An 18198-nucleotide genomic window follows, 5' to 3' on the forward strand; every position below is an offset into this window, starting at 1 on the left:
TTGACATTGCAGGAAGGCGAACTAGCTGATTCTACAGAGGAGGAGCCCGATAGTTGAAGGCTAAGTTCTGCTCTGTTGCCATAATATGGTGCTATGAGATATTTAAGATATGATGGAGCTTGGTCATTAAGGGAGAAGGGTTTTATTTTGTATTCTGGATTTTACAAAAAGTTAGTGAAGAGATGCTTAAATGGAGAAATATGATTTTGTAGTCCCAGTGTTTTGGATCAACTGAAGGCTTTTCACAGAGCTATGGTGACATCATGATGAAATGAAAGGGTAATACCTCAGCCTAGAAATAAAGAATAATTAAAGAAGTCATCCGTTTTTTTTTATTAATTTATTTTATTGAAGACACATTTTTCATTGTGTTTTCATTCATAAGATCCTGATTGGTGCATACATGCATGACATCAGCTGAACCCTGCTCACTTCAAACTGATCAGAACAATAAAAATGGAGAGTGTGTCTTTTTGAGGAATTTCCACTGTAGCAATACACAGGCCATTTTTTTTAAAGTTATGTTTAACTTAAAAAATGCCAAGTTCAGTTTATAAGCCTTCATCAGGGAGGTTGTTTCTTTTAGATTACACATGAAAACTAATGCATTTTAAATGTCGTTTGAAAGTAAGTGCCTTGGAATACTTGTATATATTCTATATAAACTTCTCCTTTCCAAAGAGCATCTCAAACAAAAACGATCTGAATGCATAAAGCACTTCTCTTTAGGTCCATTTAAGCAGTATGTATTGTGGCAACTTAACCACCCCCGGTTCTTAATCATATTCAGTGGCCTTAATGCCTTTTTTAAATGCATTTTCTTATGTGCACGTTCTGTGGAGATGCAGGAAAACTGACGTAAGATGAAGGAAGAAAAGATGAGACAGTGAGACATTCACCTTATTCTTTCCTATACTGTTGCTGCATTAGATTGAACCTTTCCTACTGACAGACAAAAGTCCTCTGTTTCTTTAAGAGCTCCGCCTGTTCTTTTACATTTTTTTTTATCACTCTCAGTTGTGAATATTGTATCTCCGTGTTGAAGCTAATACAGGAATTAGCAGGAATTCTGGATTCAGAAGGATAATCCACTGCTCCCTTCAGTTAAATCCTTCTTATTCAATAAAGGCTTTGTGAAGAAGCTAAAGTAGAATACAATACAAAATACAATACAATACTAATACAATCACTATTTCTATAATCTTTTTAGTGTCACTCTGTTTACTTTTTGTCTGGGTTTAAATTGCCACAGCTTGTAAGGTGAGACCTGAACCCCCTGCAGAGAAAGGTGTTTGTGAAAATAATGCAATAAAAGGCTTAAGATTGTTTTTCTGTTTTTTGTTTTTTTCCTTTCCTGGAAACAAGCAGCAGAATATTAGTATTCTGAAAATAGTTTTATTTACCTCATCCACACGTAGGTAGTTTTATGTACAATAATCATGCTAAGAACAGGCAAAAACAGGTTCGCCTACAGTGCTTAACAAATGTATGAGACCACATGTAATAAAAAACAAGAAAACAGATTTTTAAAAATCTTTTTAAAAAAAATGATGCTATTTATTAGGCAAATAGCAAACTGAGTTCACATTTTTAAACCCAAATTTTATTCGGGTCCCTAGAAATCAGTCAAGCATGTTAAACCACTGGGACTAATTTTTATGTTCTGGGATGCAAGTAAATGTCTGTAATTTGGCATCTGAATGAAAAAATAATGTGCTATTTGAAATTCATGGATAATAACAATAATTATATTTTAGTTACAAAAAAGTAATTTCAATCAAAGAGCTACAGAAACAGAACTTAATTTTTGATAATTACCAGTACTGTTAATTTATGGCAGCTGTTGCATAAACCTTACAGTGTGTGGTTATGTGATTAATTTTTTAAGGACTTACCATTAGCTAACTTCTAACTCTGGTCTAAAAAATGTTTCTTTGATTCATATATTAAAAGCCACAGGTGGTAGTGATCCTACCAGGCATGTAATTTGTATGCAGAAACCCTGGATGTTGGTATGTCAGTATTAGTCAGCAGAGCCAGTATTGAGCCAATGTAGTGCTAATTGTCACTTTTATAGTTTAATACAGCTGAAACTGCGTTTAACGGTGATGTTTTCAAATGTGAAGCATGTATTGGTATGCAGTGGTACTGTTTTATAGCAGAGATTACTCAGTATCTTATCACAGGCTTTCTTTTTTATATGTCTAGGCCTGAATAGGTCATTGTTCCTCTGACTCCCTGTTGAAGTCTTTCATCAGATGTAGTCACGCTGACTGCTTACTTACTACAAGATCCATGGTAGTAACATTAAATGGTTTATAGGGAGAGGGAGAACTAATCAATGAGATCACATGCAGTAACCTTCAAATTAATGAAACCTGCACTCGTCCTCCTCTGGCAGCTCACAAACTTGTGATTTAAGTCAATTTAATTTGGTACACTTATTTGTATTTCCACTGTTTGTTTCGTATTCACTAGTCATGTCACAGGGCAGGCAGTGGCATCGTTATCAGTCACCTCCCCCACATAAACACACACAGAGGCTGTACCAAAGCCTCACACTCCAAGTCAACCACAACTGGCAAGAAAATGAGTTTTAGAGAGGAGAGATGACGGCTTCCTAAATGGCTCTTCATTGTTTGCTACAATCATCCACCAGCTTATGAGCTGGTTTATGCAGCGTTTTGAATGCTTGTCAAAAGTGTATTGAGATGGGGAGGACAACGCCGCCTGACAGCCTCTGAGACAAGTTGGCAGTTTTCATCAAGTGAGGAATCAGTGTGAACAGTCAGATGCCGAAAAGGAGTTATGTCATAACAACAGTCGTTTTCTCTCCAGAACAAATGGAGTTGGAACAGAATAGCAGCAAACCACACAGAGTTAGGACAAGCACATTAATCAGAATTTAGTATGAGGCAAATACAAACAAACCTGCTGAACTCAGGTTAAGATGCAAAATACAGGGAATAGCATTTCATGTTTTGTTTTATCTGCATCGTGCAGTGGAGGAGATCAGAAAGAAATCACCTCGTACAACTAAAAAATCACAGTACTTCACGAGTCCATCACCACCTTTGTCTTTGCTGCTGAACCTCTACAACCTCGGGACATCAACATAAAACCCTCATGTTTGTGTGTCTCCAGGTGAATCTAGGGAGTCACCAGTACCTGTTCACGGTTGACGCGAACCCATCCGAAATGCCGTGCCTCTGCCTCCGACATGACGTGGACGCTCTCGTTTGGCAGCCTCGTCCTGATCAACCCGGTAACATGTGGGAGCACATCGCCACATTCAATGCTTTGGGTAAGAGTTTAAAGTTGCAACACTTACTCTGTGAATTTCCCTCAATTATAGACCCACTAAACCCAAACACATAAGGAACACCTGTACAATTATCCTATGAGGCTACAGTGTAATGCATAAAATGCAGATGAAGGTCAGGGGTTAATGTTCACATCAGACATCTGAATGAAGGTAAATCTCATCTGTTCTCTCATGGTTGTTGGTAGTAGACAGGCTGGTCTGATCCAAAATGCTCATTTGTTGTTTGCCACAACAGTCTGTAGAGCTAACGTGGGATTATATAAGGGGCAGTTCTGCTGAAAGGAATGCTTTGTTGATGAGAAGATGAGAGGAAAGCTCTTCATCTGTGCCGATCTGAAGTCTGGAGACAGATGGGCCAAGCAAGCAGAAGAAGACCTCAATTCTTGTTGGCAAACAATAGAAATTTGTGGCCACAGGAAGCACAGACTCATAGAAACTGTACAAATACTGGAGAGAACGCATCCTGATCTGGTAATTCTGAATTTCTGTCCCAGACTGCAGATGGTAGTCACTTCCCCTCGACAGCATGAATCCTTTCTGAACCAGCCTTCCTTGTCTCAGCAGTCCAGACTGCTGGTGTCAGTAGGTCTGTGATGGCGTGGAAACTTTTCTTGTCACACTGAACACCAGCCACAGCCTATCTGAGTGCTGTCGCTAACCAGCTGCATCCCTTTATGGCCTCAGTCTGGGGGCTTCCAGCATGACTATAAACAATGTCATAAAGCGAATTGGCTAAAAATGAGTTCTGAGATCTGTCATTGATTCCCCAGTCACTGTAAAGGAATCCAATAAGATGTGGTAGGATTTGAGGCTTTTAGCTGCCAGTGTACAAATCTGCAGTCTCAGTCAAAAGTGAAACCTAATTTATGCCCCCCTGGACTCAGGTCTGTTACATTGCCTCTGCTACAAAGTTTCCTGTTAACCTTTTTTTTTATTATTTTAATTTTGGGCAAAGAGAGCAGTTAAAGACATGCAGCAAGGGACAGCAGGTCGGACTCGAACTTCAGCCACTGCTTTTGGGCCGTAAGGCATACGGGCACCTGGTCAATCAGTAAACTGTACTGGTGCCCATCCTTTTTAGCCATTTAAAAGTGTTTGTAGTTTGAGAATTGACTGGATATTCAAAGCTTTTTCCTCTGTTTGACTTTCTGCCTGCCTCATCTGCTCAAAAAAGAAAAATAAGGCTCGGAACATATTGTTAGAGGAGCAAAGATCTGCCTCTGAAATGTGCTGTAGTCACAGTTTGGTCCAGCGGCTTCCCCCAGTGGGCTTCCAGCATTAGTGAAGATGGTTGAAACCCTGAGATCATCTCCAGGATCAAAACTGGTCACAAAGGCAGATTTTTGCAAATATCTATTTTTCATTTTGTAGCAGCATAGTGCTTTTTTTCCAATTATTTTTTTTAAAAGTCAGGTCAAGGCTCCAAAAGCCCAAAGGCGATATAGGGATGGCGGCGCACAACAGTTTTTGTTGCTACATGGATCCTTTTAGTTCAGCTGGGTGTTTTTCCTTTTGTTATATTTCTTTAAGAGTTCAACATGTGTTAATTACATAAATAAAATAGCACTTCATGGATTTCATAAGCAACACACCTTAGTTGTTCACACAAAGCATAAAGGTAAAAAACAATATATACAGTGTTATCTTCATTTTAGATGTCAAAAAGTATTTGCGGCTCCCAGTGTTTTCTTTTGCGTGGAAACCGGGTCCAAATGGCTCTTTGGGTGTTAAAGGTTGCTGACCCCTGCATTAGACTGTTAAAGCCATCCCCTCCTATTCCTCGGTGTCAGCATCTTAAACCAAGTCAGCTCTATAGGAAAAGTATGGGCCCGAAAGCTGGACATCACCAGTTTGAGTCACCACTGAAGTGTTTTTTTTTTTCTTTTATGAAGGTTTGGTTCATTAAATTTTTTTCAAATCGATAAAGAGATAACAGAAACAAGTTTTAAACTCAGACTTTCTCTTACTAGGAAGTCTAACAACAGTGCCCTGGCTACATTTAAGAAGTGAAACCTTGAACTGTTGTCTTGGAACTATTTTTCTACCTTGATCAGACACTGAAAAAAAACAACAACTGATAAGTTATTCAAAATAAAATTCTTTGCTGGGTCCTAATAAATTGTTTACTATTCAGTTTACACAAAGTGGTGTTGATGACAGGAAGTACAAATTGAACCTGGTTTTACAAATATTAGGTTCAAAGCAGAAAAAAGACAAATTCTTTGAAACTGAAGGCAAACAGGTCCCAGCATTTGTAGTTTTATACTAAATCTTCATACAATAGCGCTGCAGTGAATCTTTAACAGTTGCTGAGTTTCCGGTTTTCAGCACATCTTTCATGATAACACACTACAGCGCCTTTTAAGCCTAACAAATATGGTTATGTTGTCAAACCAACACTGTTTGCAGCCATTTGCCACTCGAGAGGAATAAATGTTGCTTCCCAGGCGCTTCTCGGGCCTGTTAACATTAAAACAACCTCCAGCTGTGTGTGAGAGGCAGAAACTGGGACGATGGCTAGCCAGTAGCTTCGGCTTTATATTTAATAAAGGAAATGATACTACAGTCAGGGCTTAGAGGAAATATTATTGTTTCAAATCCAAACAGAAATATCGTTTTGCAGAAAGAGTTGCTTTTATTCTGTAAAAAATCACCTGTATTAGCAGAGAAGCTACGCCACTATGTCTGTAGTGCAAAGTTTATCCCAAGATGTATGAGTCACAGTAAATGTCAAACTGATGTAAAACTCTATCTTTATGATCTAAAAAAAAAAAAGACAGCATAAGATGAATAATTAATTTCACGCGCTGATAACTTTACATTTAAGTCCAGTATCACGCTGCTGCTGCTCCTGCTGCTGCTGCTCCTGCTGCTGCTGCTCCTGCTGCTTCACAACTTCAGAGGATAGACAACTAAATGACTGCTTTAAAAGTGTAGTTAATGATAACGGGGACGGCTTTGCATATAAACATTTTAAACTGCTCTGGATAATATACCTGAGTGTGAGGACTGCATCGTAACGTGTCTGTTAGCTCAGACACTCACCGATGTGCTGAGATTGCGCCTGTTTCCAGAGCCGCGTCTCTTTCAGTCTCCTGGTCTGTGTAATTTATCTCCTCACTTGTCTCTTCTCATCTTAAAACAACAGACACCTGAAGCACTTTGACAGCCGTGACTTCTTCATTTCTCTTTTGTTAAGAAGGCGCACTTACCAAACAGCACATTTCTGTTTGGAGTATATCATCCAGTTTTGGACTGCAGATGGATCCCTGGTGATATTTTCGGAAATTACCTCGATGAGTCGGAACAAGGCACAGAGAGAAACAGGACTCAAAATGTGGATGCTTGAGTACCAGAGATCATCCTTGTAACGTACTAGAAACGACTATGCCACACCACCATTAAATGTATTTACGTGAAAGAGTCCTTAAAAAGTTTGTTAATGTCTTAAACACTTCAGTTTGCAGAGGTAGGGGTTTTCCTGCAAAGAAAAGAGATAATTTGACTGTCAAATCCCAAAAATAAGAGAAGAAAAGAACTATGAAGTAAGGTGGCACAGTCTCTTTTACTATAACCATAACTACTATAATTATAGTAGCTATAACTATGTGGTCTTATAGTCTTTATAAATGAAAACCCCACAAGAATTTCCAGCATGCAGTGATGGAGTTTATGGCCCCTCTATTCATGTAAATGAGGCAGTACCACTGCGTTGTTATGGCCTTGCTTTGTAGTGTGGCCCACCTGCACAGGCTGTTTTTCTTTGGGCAGATGGATAATGGTTTTGTCAAATAGCTTGAAAATAACAGACACTCCTGTTGGTTTAAAGCTGGTGTCCCTAAATGCTTATTGGTCAGATAGAAGGTGATTTAAACTTGGGACAGTGGTATATATGTGAGGGCAACGGTGCTGTTTTTGTTTTTATTTTCACAATAATGAAACCACAGCGTGGTTAATGTGTGCTTCCATTCCATGATTGGTGTTTTGAAGCTCTTAAAACCTCTTATATTTAACTTGCATATATCTGTGTGTGTTTGATATGTTTCCTTAGATAATACTTTTCAGAGATTTGAAATCTATAAACTGTCACGGTCCTGGGTCTCCTGACCCAGCGTTTTTAGTTCTTTGTGATTTTTGTATTATTGTACTTGTGTGTGATTTATTCTATGGCTTCTAGTTTTGATCCCTTGCCCTTCATGTCTCTCTGTGTCCCCTCTGTTCTGTGTAATTGTGTCTTTGCATTTTTGAGTTTCTTGTTTTCTGTCACTCTGCATTGTGCATTATGTTCTCATGGTTGGTTTTTTGTTACTCTCTCTAGTCTAGTCTCTTGTGTTCCCAGCTGAGTATTTCCCTGTGTATTTTGGTTCTTAGACCTCTGCCTTATGGTTTATGTCTCTGTATTTCTTAGTTGCTGTCTCCACTGTGTCAAGTTCGCGTCTCTGTGTGATACTTCCTGTTTTACTTTGATGGTCCGTGTCTCATGTGAATGCGTCCTGCTTTGCTTGTCTCGTCAGTCCTGATTTCTCCCAGCTGTGCCCTCCTTCTGTGTCTCATTCCCCTCGTTACTTCCCAGTGTATTTAAACCCTGTGTTTCTCTGAGTCAGTGTCGCGTCGTCCCTCTTGCTGTGTGGATCTCCCTGTGTGTCTCTCTGTGAGTTTTCAAAGTTCCCAGTTTAGATTAGTTTGTATGTTTTTTCCCTGCCAGCAAATAAAGCTGAGTTTTGAGTTCACCTCCCTGAGTCTGTGAGTCCTGCACTTTGGGTCCAACTCCTGCCTGCCGCACAGCGATTCATGACAGTACGACGCGACCAGACATGGACCCAGCAGGCTCCTCCCGGGAAAGCGATTTGGCCCGCATCTTCAGCCTGTGGGAGCGAGTTTCCCATGCCTCGGACATTAAAGCAATGTCCATTGGGATAAACGCCATCGAGGCAATTCTCAAGGGGAATCCCCATCTTCGCGAGCTCTCAGGATTTTCGGGCCTACTGTCCAATCTGCAGAAAGCCAAGGAGACAGTACAAGCTCGCGAGCTCGTCATACCGCAACAGCGACCGCCACAATCGGGAAACGTTTCCACGCCGCTGCCACTGGACTCCTCTCCATCCACCCTCCACTCTGACTGTCACTCACCCGCTGCTTTTCTCGCAGCAATGTGGTCGGAGGATGAGGAGCCGGCCGTGATCTCTCCGTCGTTGCCAGTTTCCTCCATCACCGCACCTCCGGCTTCCCGAAGAAAACGGCATTCACGCCGCCGACACCCACCGCCACAGCCAGACCCCGAGACGTCTGAGTTGCCAGCTGTGGTGAGTGGAAGGGACAATCAAGAGTTTCCTGACTTTGGGACTGTTTATTCCGGGGCTGTGTTTTTTCACTTAGCTGCCCAGCCAGAAGCGCTAGCTCCATCTCCTGTGTCCCCGCTAGCACAGCCATTAACTCCACCACACGCTCCATTTTCACCTCTACCATCGCTTCAGTCATCAGTTCGGTCTGCCACTCAGTCGCCCTTAGTTCCGTCATCCACACTACCACCTGTTTCCCTTCCACCACCACCATCACTACACCCAGCCATTCAGGCTGCTACTCAGTCAGACATTCAACCCATAGCCCTGCCGTTAATATGCTCTATAGCTGAGCCACTAGCCGCCCGACCCGCAGCCACTTCAGCCACTCCTCCACCCGTCACACCTCCACTACAACCATCACTGCAATCCCCAGTGCAGTCTCCAGTGTCCCCAGTGCAGCCTCCTGCAGCCCTGCTTTCCCCAGTGCAGTCTCCAGTGTCCCCAGTGCAGTCTCCAGTGTCCCCAGTGCAGTCTCCAGTGTCCCCAGTGCAGCATCCCTTAGCACAGTCATCCACTCAATCACCAGCTCCACTTTCCCCTCAACTATCACTACCACCTCTAGCTCAGTCTCTTGTGCACTCACCTCTGGTTCATTCTCCTGTGAAGTCATCAACTCCCCTGCCTACTCCGCTCTCACCACCTCCGTTACAACAGACATCAGTTCAGTCCCCTGTGCCAGTGCAGACGCCCTCAGTTCAGTCTCCCGTGCAGTTATCTACTTCACCAACATCAGTAGCTCAGCTCCCACTCTCACCCGTGTCTCCAGTAGCTCAGCTCCCACTCTCACCCGTGTCTCCAGTAGCTCAGCTCCCACTCTCACCCGTGTCTCCAGTAGCTCAGTTAGCTGCCCAGCAGCCTCTCTCTGCTCAGTCTCCTGTGTCGCCAGTTTTGCTCATTCACTCCATGCAGAGAGGTAACTTGATTTCTACTCAGGGTACTTTTCATGGTTTAGCCGCCGTTGGCACAGTTGGCCACTCCAGGGCTTCCCCAGAGGCTAGGTCTCAGTCCCCAGCTGATTCTGGACCCCTGAAGTTTAAGCAGCCCCCTAAGAACTGCACCATGTTCGCATTGCCTGGGCAGAGTCAGTGCTCAGTGCAGCGCCAGTTGTCCTCATGTCCGCCAGAGGACTTCATGCCTGTTGGCTTTGTTTTAGCCTCCGCTGGAGGGTCCGAGGGGCCCGTTCAGCCGCCCGTCTCCGCTGGAGGGTCCGAGGGGCCCGTCCAGCCTCACGTCTCGTCAGCTGGAGGGTCCGAGGGGCCCGTTCAGCCTCACGCCTCGTCAGCTGGAGGGTCCGAGGGGCCCGTTCAGCCTCCTGTCTCCGCTGGAGGGTCCGAGGGGCCCGTCCAGCCTCACGCCTCGTCAGCTGGAGGGTCCGAGGGGCCCGTTCAGCCTCCTGTCTCCGCTGGAGGGTCCGAGGGGCCCGTTCAGCCTCCTGTCTCCGCTGGAGGGTCCGAGGGGCCCGTTCAGCCTCACGCCGCATCAGCTGGAGGGCCCGAGGAGCCTGTCCAGCCGCCACCTGCGACCGCCTCGTCGTCGCCTGGTCCGGCTGCATCTGCCTGTGCTTCTGCTACGCCTGGGCCAGCCTCTGCCTGTGCTTCTGCTACGCCTGGGCCAGCCTCTGCCTGTGCTTCTGCTACGCCTGGGCCGGCCTCTGCCTGTGCTTCTGCTACGCCTGGTCCGGTCTCAGCCTCTGCTTCTGCTACGCCTGGTCCGGTCTCAGCCTCTGCTTCTGCTACGCCTGGTCCGGTCTCAGCCTCTGCTTCTGGCCCAGCTTCGACTTCAGCCTGTGCTCCCCCTGGTCCAGCCTCAGCCTCTGCAGCTCCGCCTGGTCCAGCCTCAGCCTCTGCAGCTCCGCCTGGTCCAGCCTCAGCCTCTGCAACCTCGTCTGGTCCAGCCTCCGAGTCTTCGTCCTCGTCTGGTCCAGCCTCAGCCTGTGCTTCGCCTGGTCCGGCCCCCGCATCGCCACCGTCTGGTCCTGCCTCGTCTGGTCCTGCCTCGACTGGTCCTGTGCCCACCAGGCCATGGCCAGCACGCCTGAGACTGGGGGGCCGCCGCTGCCTTCCGCGCGGTCGGCCCCCTGAACTACTCCGTCGTCTCCTTCGCCGCCGCCGCTGCCTTCCGCGCGGTCGGCCCCCTGAACTGCTCCGTCTCCTTCGCCGCCGCCGCTGCCTTCCGCGCGGTCGGCCTCCTGAACTGCTCCGTTGTCTCCTTCGCCGCCGTCGTTGCCTTGCGCATGGCCGGCCTCCTGAACTGTTTCCACGTCGCCGCCGTTGCCTTCCGCACGGCCGGCCTCCTGAACTGTTTCCGCATCGCCGCCGTTGCCTTCCGCACGGTCGGCCCCCTGAACTGGTTCCACGTCTCCGCCGTTGCCTTCCGCATGGTCGGCCCCCTGAACTGCTCTGTGTTTGGGTTGTTTTCTTGGGCTCCGGTGTTTGCCGTGCTCTTCTTTTGTTTTCTGTTCCGAGCCCTCCGTCCTGGGCCCCCGCCGCCCGCCCTGGGTTGTTTTCTGTTTGGTTTTGTCTTTCTGTGTTTGGGCTGTCTGGAGCCAGCCCTTGAGGGGGGGGTACTGTCACGGTCCTGGGTCTCCTGACCCAGCGTTTTTAGTTCTTTGTGATTTTTGTATTATTGTACTTGTGTGTGATTTATTCTATGGCTTCTAGTTTTGATCCCTTGCCCTTCATGTCTCTCTGTGTCCCCTCTGTTCTGTGTAATTGTGTCTTTGCATGTTTGAGTTTCTTGTTTTCTGTCACTCTGCATTGTGCATTATGTTCTCATGGTTGGTTTTTTGTTACTCTCTCTAGTCTAGTCTCTTGTGTTCCCAGCTGAGTATTTCCCTGTGTATTTTGGTTCTTAGACCTCTGCCTTATGGTTTATGTCTCTGTATTTCTTAGTTGCTGTCTCCACTGTGTCAAGTTCGCGTCTCTGTGTGATACTTCCTGTTTTACTTTGATGGTCCGTGTCTCATGTGAATGCGTCCTGCTTTGCTTGTCTCGTCAGTCCTGATTTCTCCCAGCTGTGCCCTCCTTCTGTGTCTCATTCCCCTCGTTACTTCCCAGTGTATTTAAACCCTGTGTTTCTCTGAGTCAGTGTCGCGTCGTCCCTCTTGCTGTGTGGATCTCCCTGTGTGTCTCTCTGTGAGTTTTCAAAGTTCCCAGTTTAGATTAGTTTGTATGTTTTTTCCCTGCCAGCAAATAAAGCTGAGTTTTGAGTTCACCTCCCTGAGTCTGTGAGTCCTGCACTTTGGGTCCAACTCCTGCCTGCCGCACAGCGATTCATGACATAAACCTGTAGTGTGTTTAGTATTGATTGTGCTGCTTAAGGCTCTGCTACACAACACAACTACACAAGCTAATTTTATTAAGGACAAATGTTGAGCTGCAGGAGAGAAATTGCTGGTTTTGCGTTTTTGAACTGCTGTGGTGTCAGATGGGAAATCTTAGGCATGCAGGAAGTGGCTCATCAGATTGCAAGAGTGAAAGATGTTTTTCAGCAGCAGAGGAACAATAAAGTCTCACTGTCACTAATATCAGGAAGCAGATGTACAAACAATGTGTACATATGTGAAGGCGTACTGGAGCAACCTGGTATTTATAAGCAATTACACGCACTCACCTAAATGAAACTTTACAGCACTGTCTAACATTTCTAGAGTCATGTGGCTGATGTGATGAGACGATAAAATAAACGATGGTGGATGGAAACCTTAGGTGCAATTAGAGGGGCATTTAGTAACTCAGTTATTTACGAATAATCATGAACTCTCATTAACATCCAACTGTTTCTTTCTATGCGGTGGTCTTTTTACTTTATGTAGTTTATATAGGTAAAGTGTTTTCCAATGAAGAATTCAGCATTTTCTGTATTTGATTCTGATTATTAGGATGTCGCTACTATTGATGATTTTACAGGTTTACACGGCTAATGAAAGCCGGTTTGCTGCAGGTGCAGAAACTCACTGACACAGCTGAAATAGCTGTTTGTCTTTGCAGCGCTTCACACTGACAGATGTAATAGCTAGTGCAGCTACACGGACGAATGCAAACTGTGGGAGTGCAAATCAGGCCTGTGCACATCTCCCAGTATGAAAATGACTCGACACTTATAAACATCTTTATAAATCAGATGAGTAAGAATGACTGTTTCGTGCTTTTGGCCCAGCTCTTTGGTCTTCTTGAAGTGACCTTGGCAAATATGCAATTTCCAGTTCAGTGAAAGCAAATGATCAAAGACTTATGTTGTTCAAAGCTTAAGGAGTGAACCGTCCATCCATCCATTTTCTTAACTACTTATGCAGTTCAGGATTTTGGAGCCTGTCCTTGCTGTTGTCCTGGACAGGCCGCCAAAAAAGGAAAAGCTTTGTCAGTGTTTCAGCTTTTAACATGATTTAAAGCATCACTGCCAAACTAACTGACTTATTGATTAATTGTCCAAATTTCAAAGGGGGCATCTTTAAAGGAATTTAATTGTCTCTGATTTTAGATTCAAGAGGCTGAAACTGGAAAATTCTTTGTATTTACAGTAATTTGATAAATTACTTAAATAATGAATGAATCAGTGACTGTTTCTTTTCTTTCTGTTACATCTATTTAGACCTTTTCAGTATCTGTAACTATTAACTGAACATGTCTGCTGTGGTGCGTTCTCTTTCTAGCTAATTGAATTCTCTGGGTCATTGATCACACGTCTGCTTTCTGTATTGAACACCCTTCTAAAAACATGGATCTCTGAGGAATGTTTGGGGGGACTGAAATATTTTAGCTTCACTTGAGTTCTTATTCGTCCTGCAATTAGCTTTTTCCTCAGCTGTGTTTTTGTCATTGCTACTCCGGGGTAGATTTTTAAACCTCTCTTCACCCAATACTGTGATTTGGATCCGCGCCTGGAGCTTTGTGCAGCAAAACTATGCCATAGGAAAAACAAAAACCTTTTTACGCTTGGCTGTTAGATGGAGAGAGTAGGGTTATGGGTAGTGGCAGGTAGATTGATCCTGTAACAAGTTAGTTTCAAGTCCTGGACCAGCAGGTACGGAAAAGAGCTGCATTTCCCTCCTGTTCGTCCTAACAATAATTACATTGAATACAGGAAAAAAACGTACTGTGTAGAAACTCAAAACAATCTCATATGCCATATGTGATCTTTGTTTATCTGTAGTTTGGGGCGTGTGGCTCATAAGGGAAATATTTCCATTTGTGAGATTCAAAGATAAGACAGATTATTCACAACCTTTGTGGTTCTGAATTACTTCAGTTATTTCAAAATGTAAGTGCCTCTTACTGAGAATGTGCATTAAGTCAGAAACACATGACTGTGGAACAGTGTGTGTGTGTTATTCTCTATGTTCAAGCCCACGCCAGCAGCAGCTAGGCCAACCACATATCGACACACCGTGCCATAGCACTCTACAGCACTTCACGCCTGTGCTATTTCCAGGCCTGAAAGACCAAAAAAAAAGATTTCTTTTCCTCTCACTAGCAGCTCCATCTCCTCGCTTCTTCAAATACTAGCTGTTGAGGTAGAGAAATACTCCAACAACCAGAAACAATCATGCCATCACAAAGATATTGTCTTAGAATTTAAGTAGTTGGTTTCCTCCACAGAGAGAAGGAGGATATATCCACTGTGACATCACCCTCTGGCTTGTGGCTTTTTAAGCCTCCACTATTACTTTATTACTTCTGCCATCTTTTCCTCGTGACTATATTTAGTTGAAAGCGTGGAAGTTATCGGCTAAGCCTAGCAAGCTGCGCTTATAAACTGTACCAGCGTACCCATAACTGTACCTTAGTTATCAGCCAAGTCCAGCACAGACACACCTATCTGTTTATACGTGGAAGTCGACACAGGATGTTTACTTAAATAAAATGGAGCATGTTAAACATAAACTAACAAATGATGCCAGGTGAACAGTTCATCTGAGCCAGTTTTTATAACCTGTAAGACCCACGTGAGCTACACCAGCTGGCCACCCTGCCATTTAGGCAGCTGTTGTCTAATGTAGTTCTGTAGATCACAGAAATGACTAACAGACAAATTAAATAATAGAATTTCACTTAATCTGAAGCACGGACTTATTGGATGGATATGGCCGACATGTCCACTTCAGTGACTTGAATTAATTGAGGTGAAGAGACAGTTAGTTCCTGCAACCTGAGACTTTTATCAAATTTAATAAGTAAGTTATTTAAAAAATGCTACTTGCACAGAACAATTTGCTATAAAGATGAATATGAGTTTTCATATTTTTGCTAACTTGTGTTTGGAGCCAGCCTCAAAGAGTCTCAAAGAGCCATTCTGCATTTTGCTACAGCTGCAGAGGTTGCTGTTAGATGCCATCAGATCACTTTAAGCTAATGTCAGCACATCGGTCAACTCCCCTATGGCATCTGTTGTCCCGCACATAGACGCTGCACTATGTGGCCCGCCACACTTTAAAGTGGTGGCTTTTAGTCTTAATGTTTCTGGACTGGTGAGTTTAAATTGTCTTTTAGAGTCCTTCTGTCCTAAAAATGCTGCTCATCCTTGTGGAAACCAAATTAGCTTCCAAGCAGGTATTAGTACTGCTGTCACAGAACACAGGACTATAAATCAAGCTTATCTGGAGTAACACTCTGTGTCCTTATTTCAGTGAGACAGTATAAAGTGAAGGTTAGAAACTGTCCCTGCATGTCTCTGATCTTATATTTATTTATTTTTGCAGGTTATGTCCAGGCATCCAAACGAGATAAGAAGTTTGCCACCTGCGCTCCAAACTTCTCCTACGCTTCACTGTGTGAATGTCTCCGCCGTGCATTCATCTACCGCCAGCCTTCCCCGGTGGAGACCGTCCTCTTCAACAGGAAACAGGGCCGTCAGGTAGGACAGGTTGCCAAGCAACAGGTGGCCAGCCTGGACTCCGACAAACCAATCCTGGGCTTCAGAGCGACCAATGAGAGACTGTACATCCTGACCTCCAGTAATCTCTTCGTTCTAAAGGTCAATAATAATTAGATTTGGGACTCTGTTAGATTTTCATCTCACTACCCCCTGAGAGCTCCATCATTCCACACTAAAGGCTGATTATCTGCTTGAGCTGAAAAATGATCCTTTGTGCTTTTTGTGCGGGATGAACCCCTCCTCGTGTTTCCCTTTTCAGATGTCTTCTGTGTGTTACAAAAATCTACATGATCAAGAAGTGAAAAATCATGTTCTTACAGAAAAAAGTGGAAAATAAATGTTTCTTGAATTGATTTTTTCCCTCTGTGACTGGATTACTGACATGAATGTAAATGAGGCAGATATCACAGGGAGAAACATATTTGGACTATTTGGCTTCCATAACTCGACTTCTTTCAAACCACTCTGCGAATAAATCCAAAACATACATGTAGGTATGTTCTTTAGGACATTTATGCAATTGATCTATTTGCAGTAAAATTCTTTATTAGCATAATGACATATGAATATGAATGAATAAACATGTAACATAACATTTAATCTAAGTAAGTATTAAAGGCACTCATGCATTCTGCGAATTGTTTAGTGTTAGCAAATAGTTTTAGTAAATTATTATTAGTGTAGAGACGCAGAGAAACAAGGCACCATGAGTGCCATAATGTGTCAGACATCTACCTAAACATCAGCTAAACATCAGCTAAACATCAGCTAAACAGTGCAGCGATACTGGATCAGTTCAGTCTCATGTGTTAAACTTCAGTGTTTTATTGTATCGATGCTCTGCTTCAGTTCTTCGGGTCTCCTTTCTCCACACATGTCGAGCTCATGCAGCGTTACAGCTTTAGGTGCGGTCTGTCACTTTGTTTGTAGTTCATTAACTGACTAACAACAATTCTAAAAAAAACCCAAAAAACAAGGATGTTGGTACACACTGGCATGTTTAAGTCTTTGCTCGTTACATGTTGTGCTAACTTAAGTCGGACAACATACTCCTACACGGCTCAGTTTGTCACATAATCAGAGGAATGTCCTTTCTGTTACTTAAAATTTGAATTCTCATTTCCAGTAAAACTGATGGAACGTTATACTTCATCTAATTTCAGAAAACTTTCTAGTTCCTGTCCTGTCTCTGTCCTGAAGGATTTTACAAAGTGTATTTTGCACATTCTTTCTTTAGACCATGGCGAATATAGATGTGTTTCCTCCTGTCAGTCTGATATATGAGCTGATTCAAAAAAGATATACTCCCCTGTGAGAAAACTTCGATTTAAATCTATCAAATCAAATACAAATTTTGAACCTCGCTTTATCCAATAAAGATATTTCATTTATTATGTTATGTTGTGTAACATTTACGGTAATAATGTAATACAAAATTTCACTAAGACATAAACCATTAATCTTAACAGAGAGCAGCACAACCAAAATCATTGTTACCGTTTGCAATGGACTTGTGATTTTGCTGCCTTTGAAATCGTTGCTTCGAAGGCCTTGGCTAGGTCAGTTGCACTAAATATGGGAATAAGATGGAGTCGTTCTGCTGTCTGTTGAATCGGGTTATGCTGGCAATTACATCTGTGATAACGCAGCGAGCACTGTTAACTGTGATAACTTGGAAAAAATTGCAAATCCGTTGCCATCTGGATGCACAGAAATTCATATTAAATACTTACAATCAGACTCATAGGTTTGAAACACAAATTCCTCCACAAATAGATGTGTATTTGCTGCAGATCAAGGCTAAGATTGCAAAATGACATGGAGACCTTTATGTAGGAATATCGCCTTCACAGATGAGTTGTTCCCATTGGTGCAGGCAGACCTTGCAACTATTTGTAAGTCTTCACCAGTCTGTCTGAGACTTATTGCAGTCAGTCCGAGTCAGACCGCAATTTTTTTGGAGACAAGTTGCCTCCCACTAGGCAACCTGTGCAACTGGTTTGCAATCAAAATTGGTTTCCAAGAGGTTGATGATTGAACACCCTCCACCTTTGTATGCTATAACTATTTGTAATAGAGCCTGACAGCAAAAAACCTCAAGAGGGTGCTATCCTACTTTTACTCTAGTGTGATTGAGCCATTAGTTATCCTGAGCTTTACCAGTTGCATCTACCCTCAAAAAATCAGGTCATATATTTGAAGACTTTAATTGAATGACTTCTGTAGATTTAAACATATATTTCTGCATTTCTACTGAGTTTTTTTAATCGATGAAATACATTCTTTTAACAGGATGGTGTAAATTTCTCATAATGAATAAGTGGTTCATTGGAGGCTGCTTGGTTGTAGTATTGTCAGATGGTCAGTGAGGATGTGAACGGTGAGGAAATCCCTCTCTTTGGCTCGTTTGCAATCAGAAAAATGAAAGAGGCTGTTATTCATTTCCATAAATTTCCATAAACATGTTTCACACATCACACTGGCTTCTGTTGCATCAGCCTCAATCTTGAACAGAGTGGTTATTCTTGAAGCCTAAAATCTCAAGAGGCCTAAAAAATGCAATCATGTCGTATTCGAAAGGGACTTTTTTTTCTCATCGTTTTTAAGGTGGGCAACATTTAAATGGAAATGCTGTTCTTCTCATACAAGCTGCGACTA

General features: G+C 43.3%; 1 protein-coding gene across 1 annotated transcript in view; it reads left to right on the forward strand.

The window, feature by feature from the left end:
- The window catches only part of nudcd1 (NudC domain containing 1), a 56444-nt gene extending 40551 nt beyond the window's left edge, over positions 1-15893 (forward strand). The window contains exons 9-10 of the mRNA XM_026156004.2: positions 3145-3304; positions 15365-15893. Of these exons, the coding sequence (XP_026011789.1) occupies positions 3145-3304; positions 15365-15654 (450 nt within the window). The 3' untranslated portion in view covers positions 15655-15893. The remainder of the gene's footprint in view (positions 1-3144; positions 3305-15364) is intronic.
- Positions 15894-18198: the final 2305 nt, after the last annotated feature.

This window comes from Astatotilapia calliptera, chromosome 22, assembly GCF_964374335.1.
Source record: "Astatotilapia calliptera chromosome 22, fAstCal68.1, whole genome shotgun sequence".
Taxonomy (NCBI): Eukaryota; Metazoa; Chordata; class Actinopteri; order Cichliformes; family Cichlidae; genus Astatotilapia; species Astatotilapia calliptera.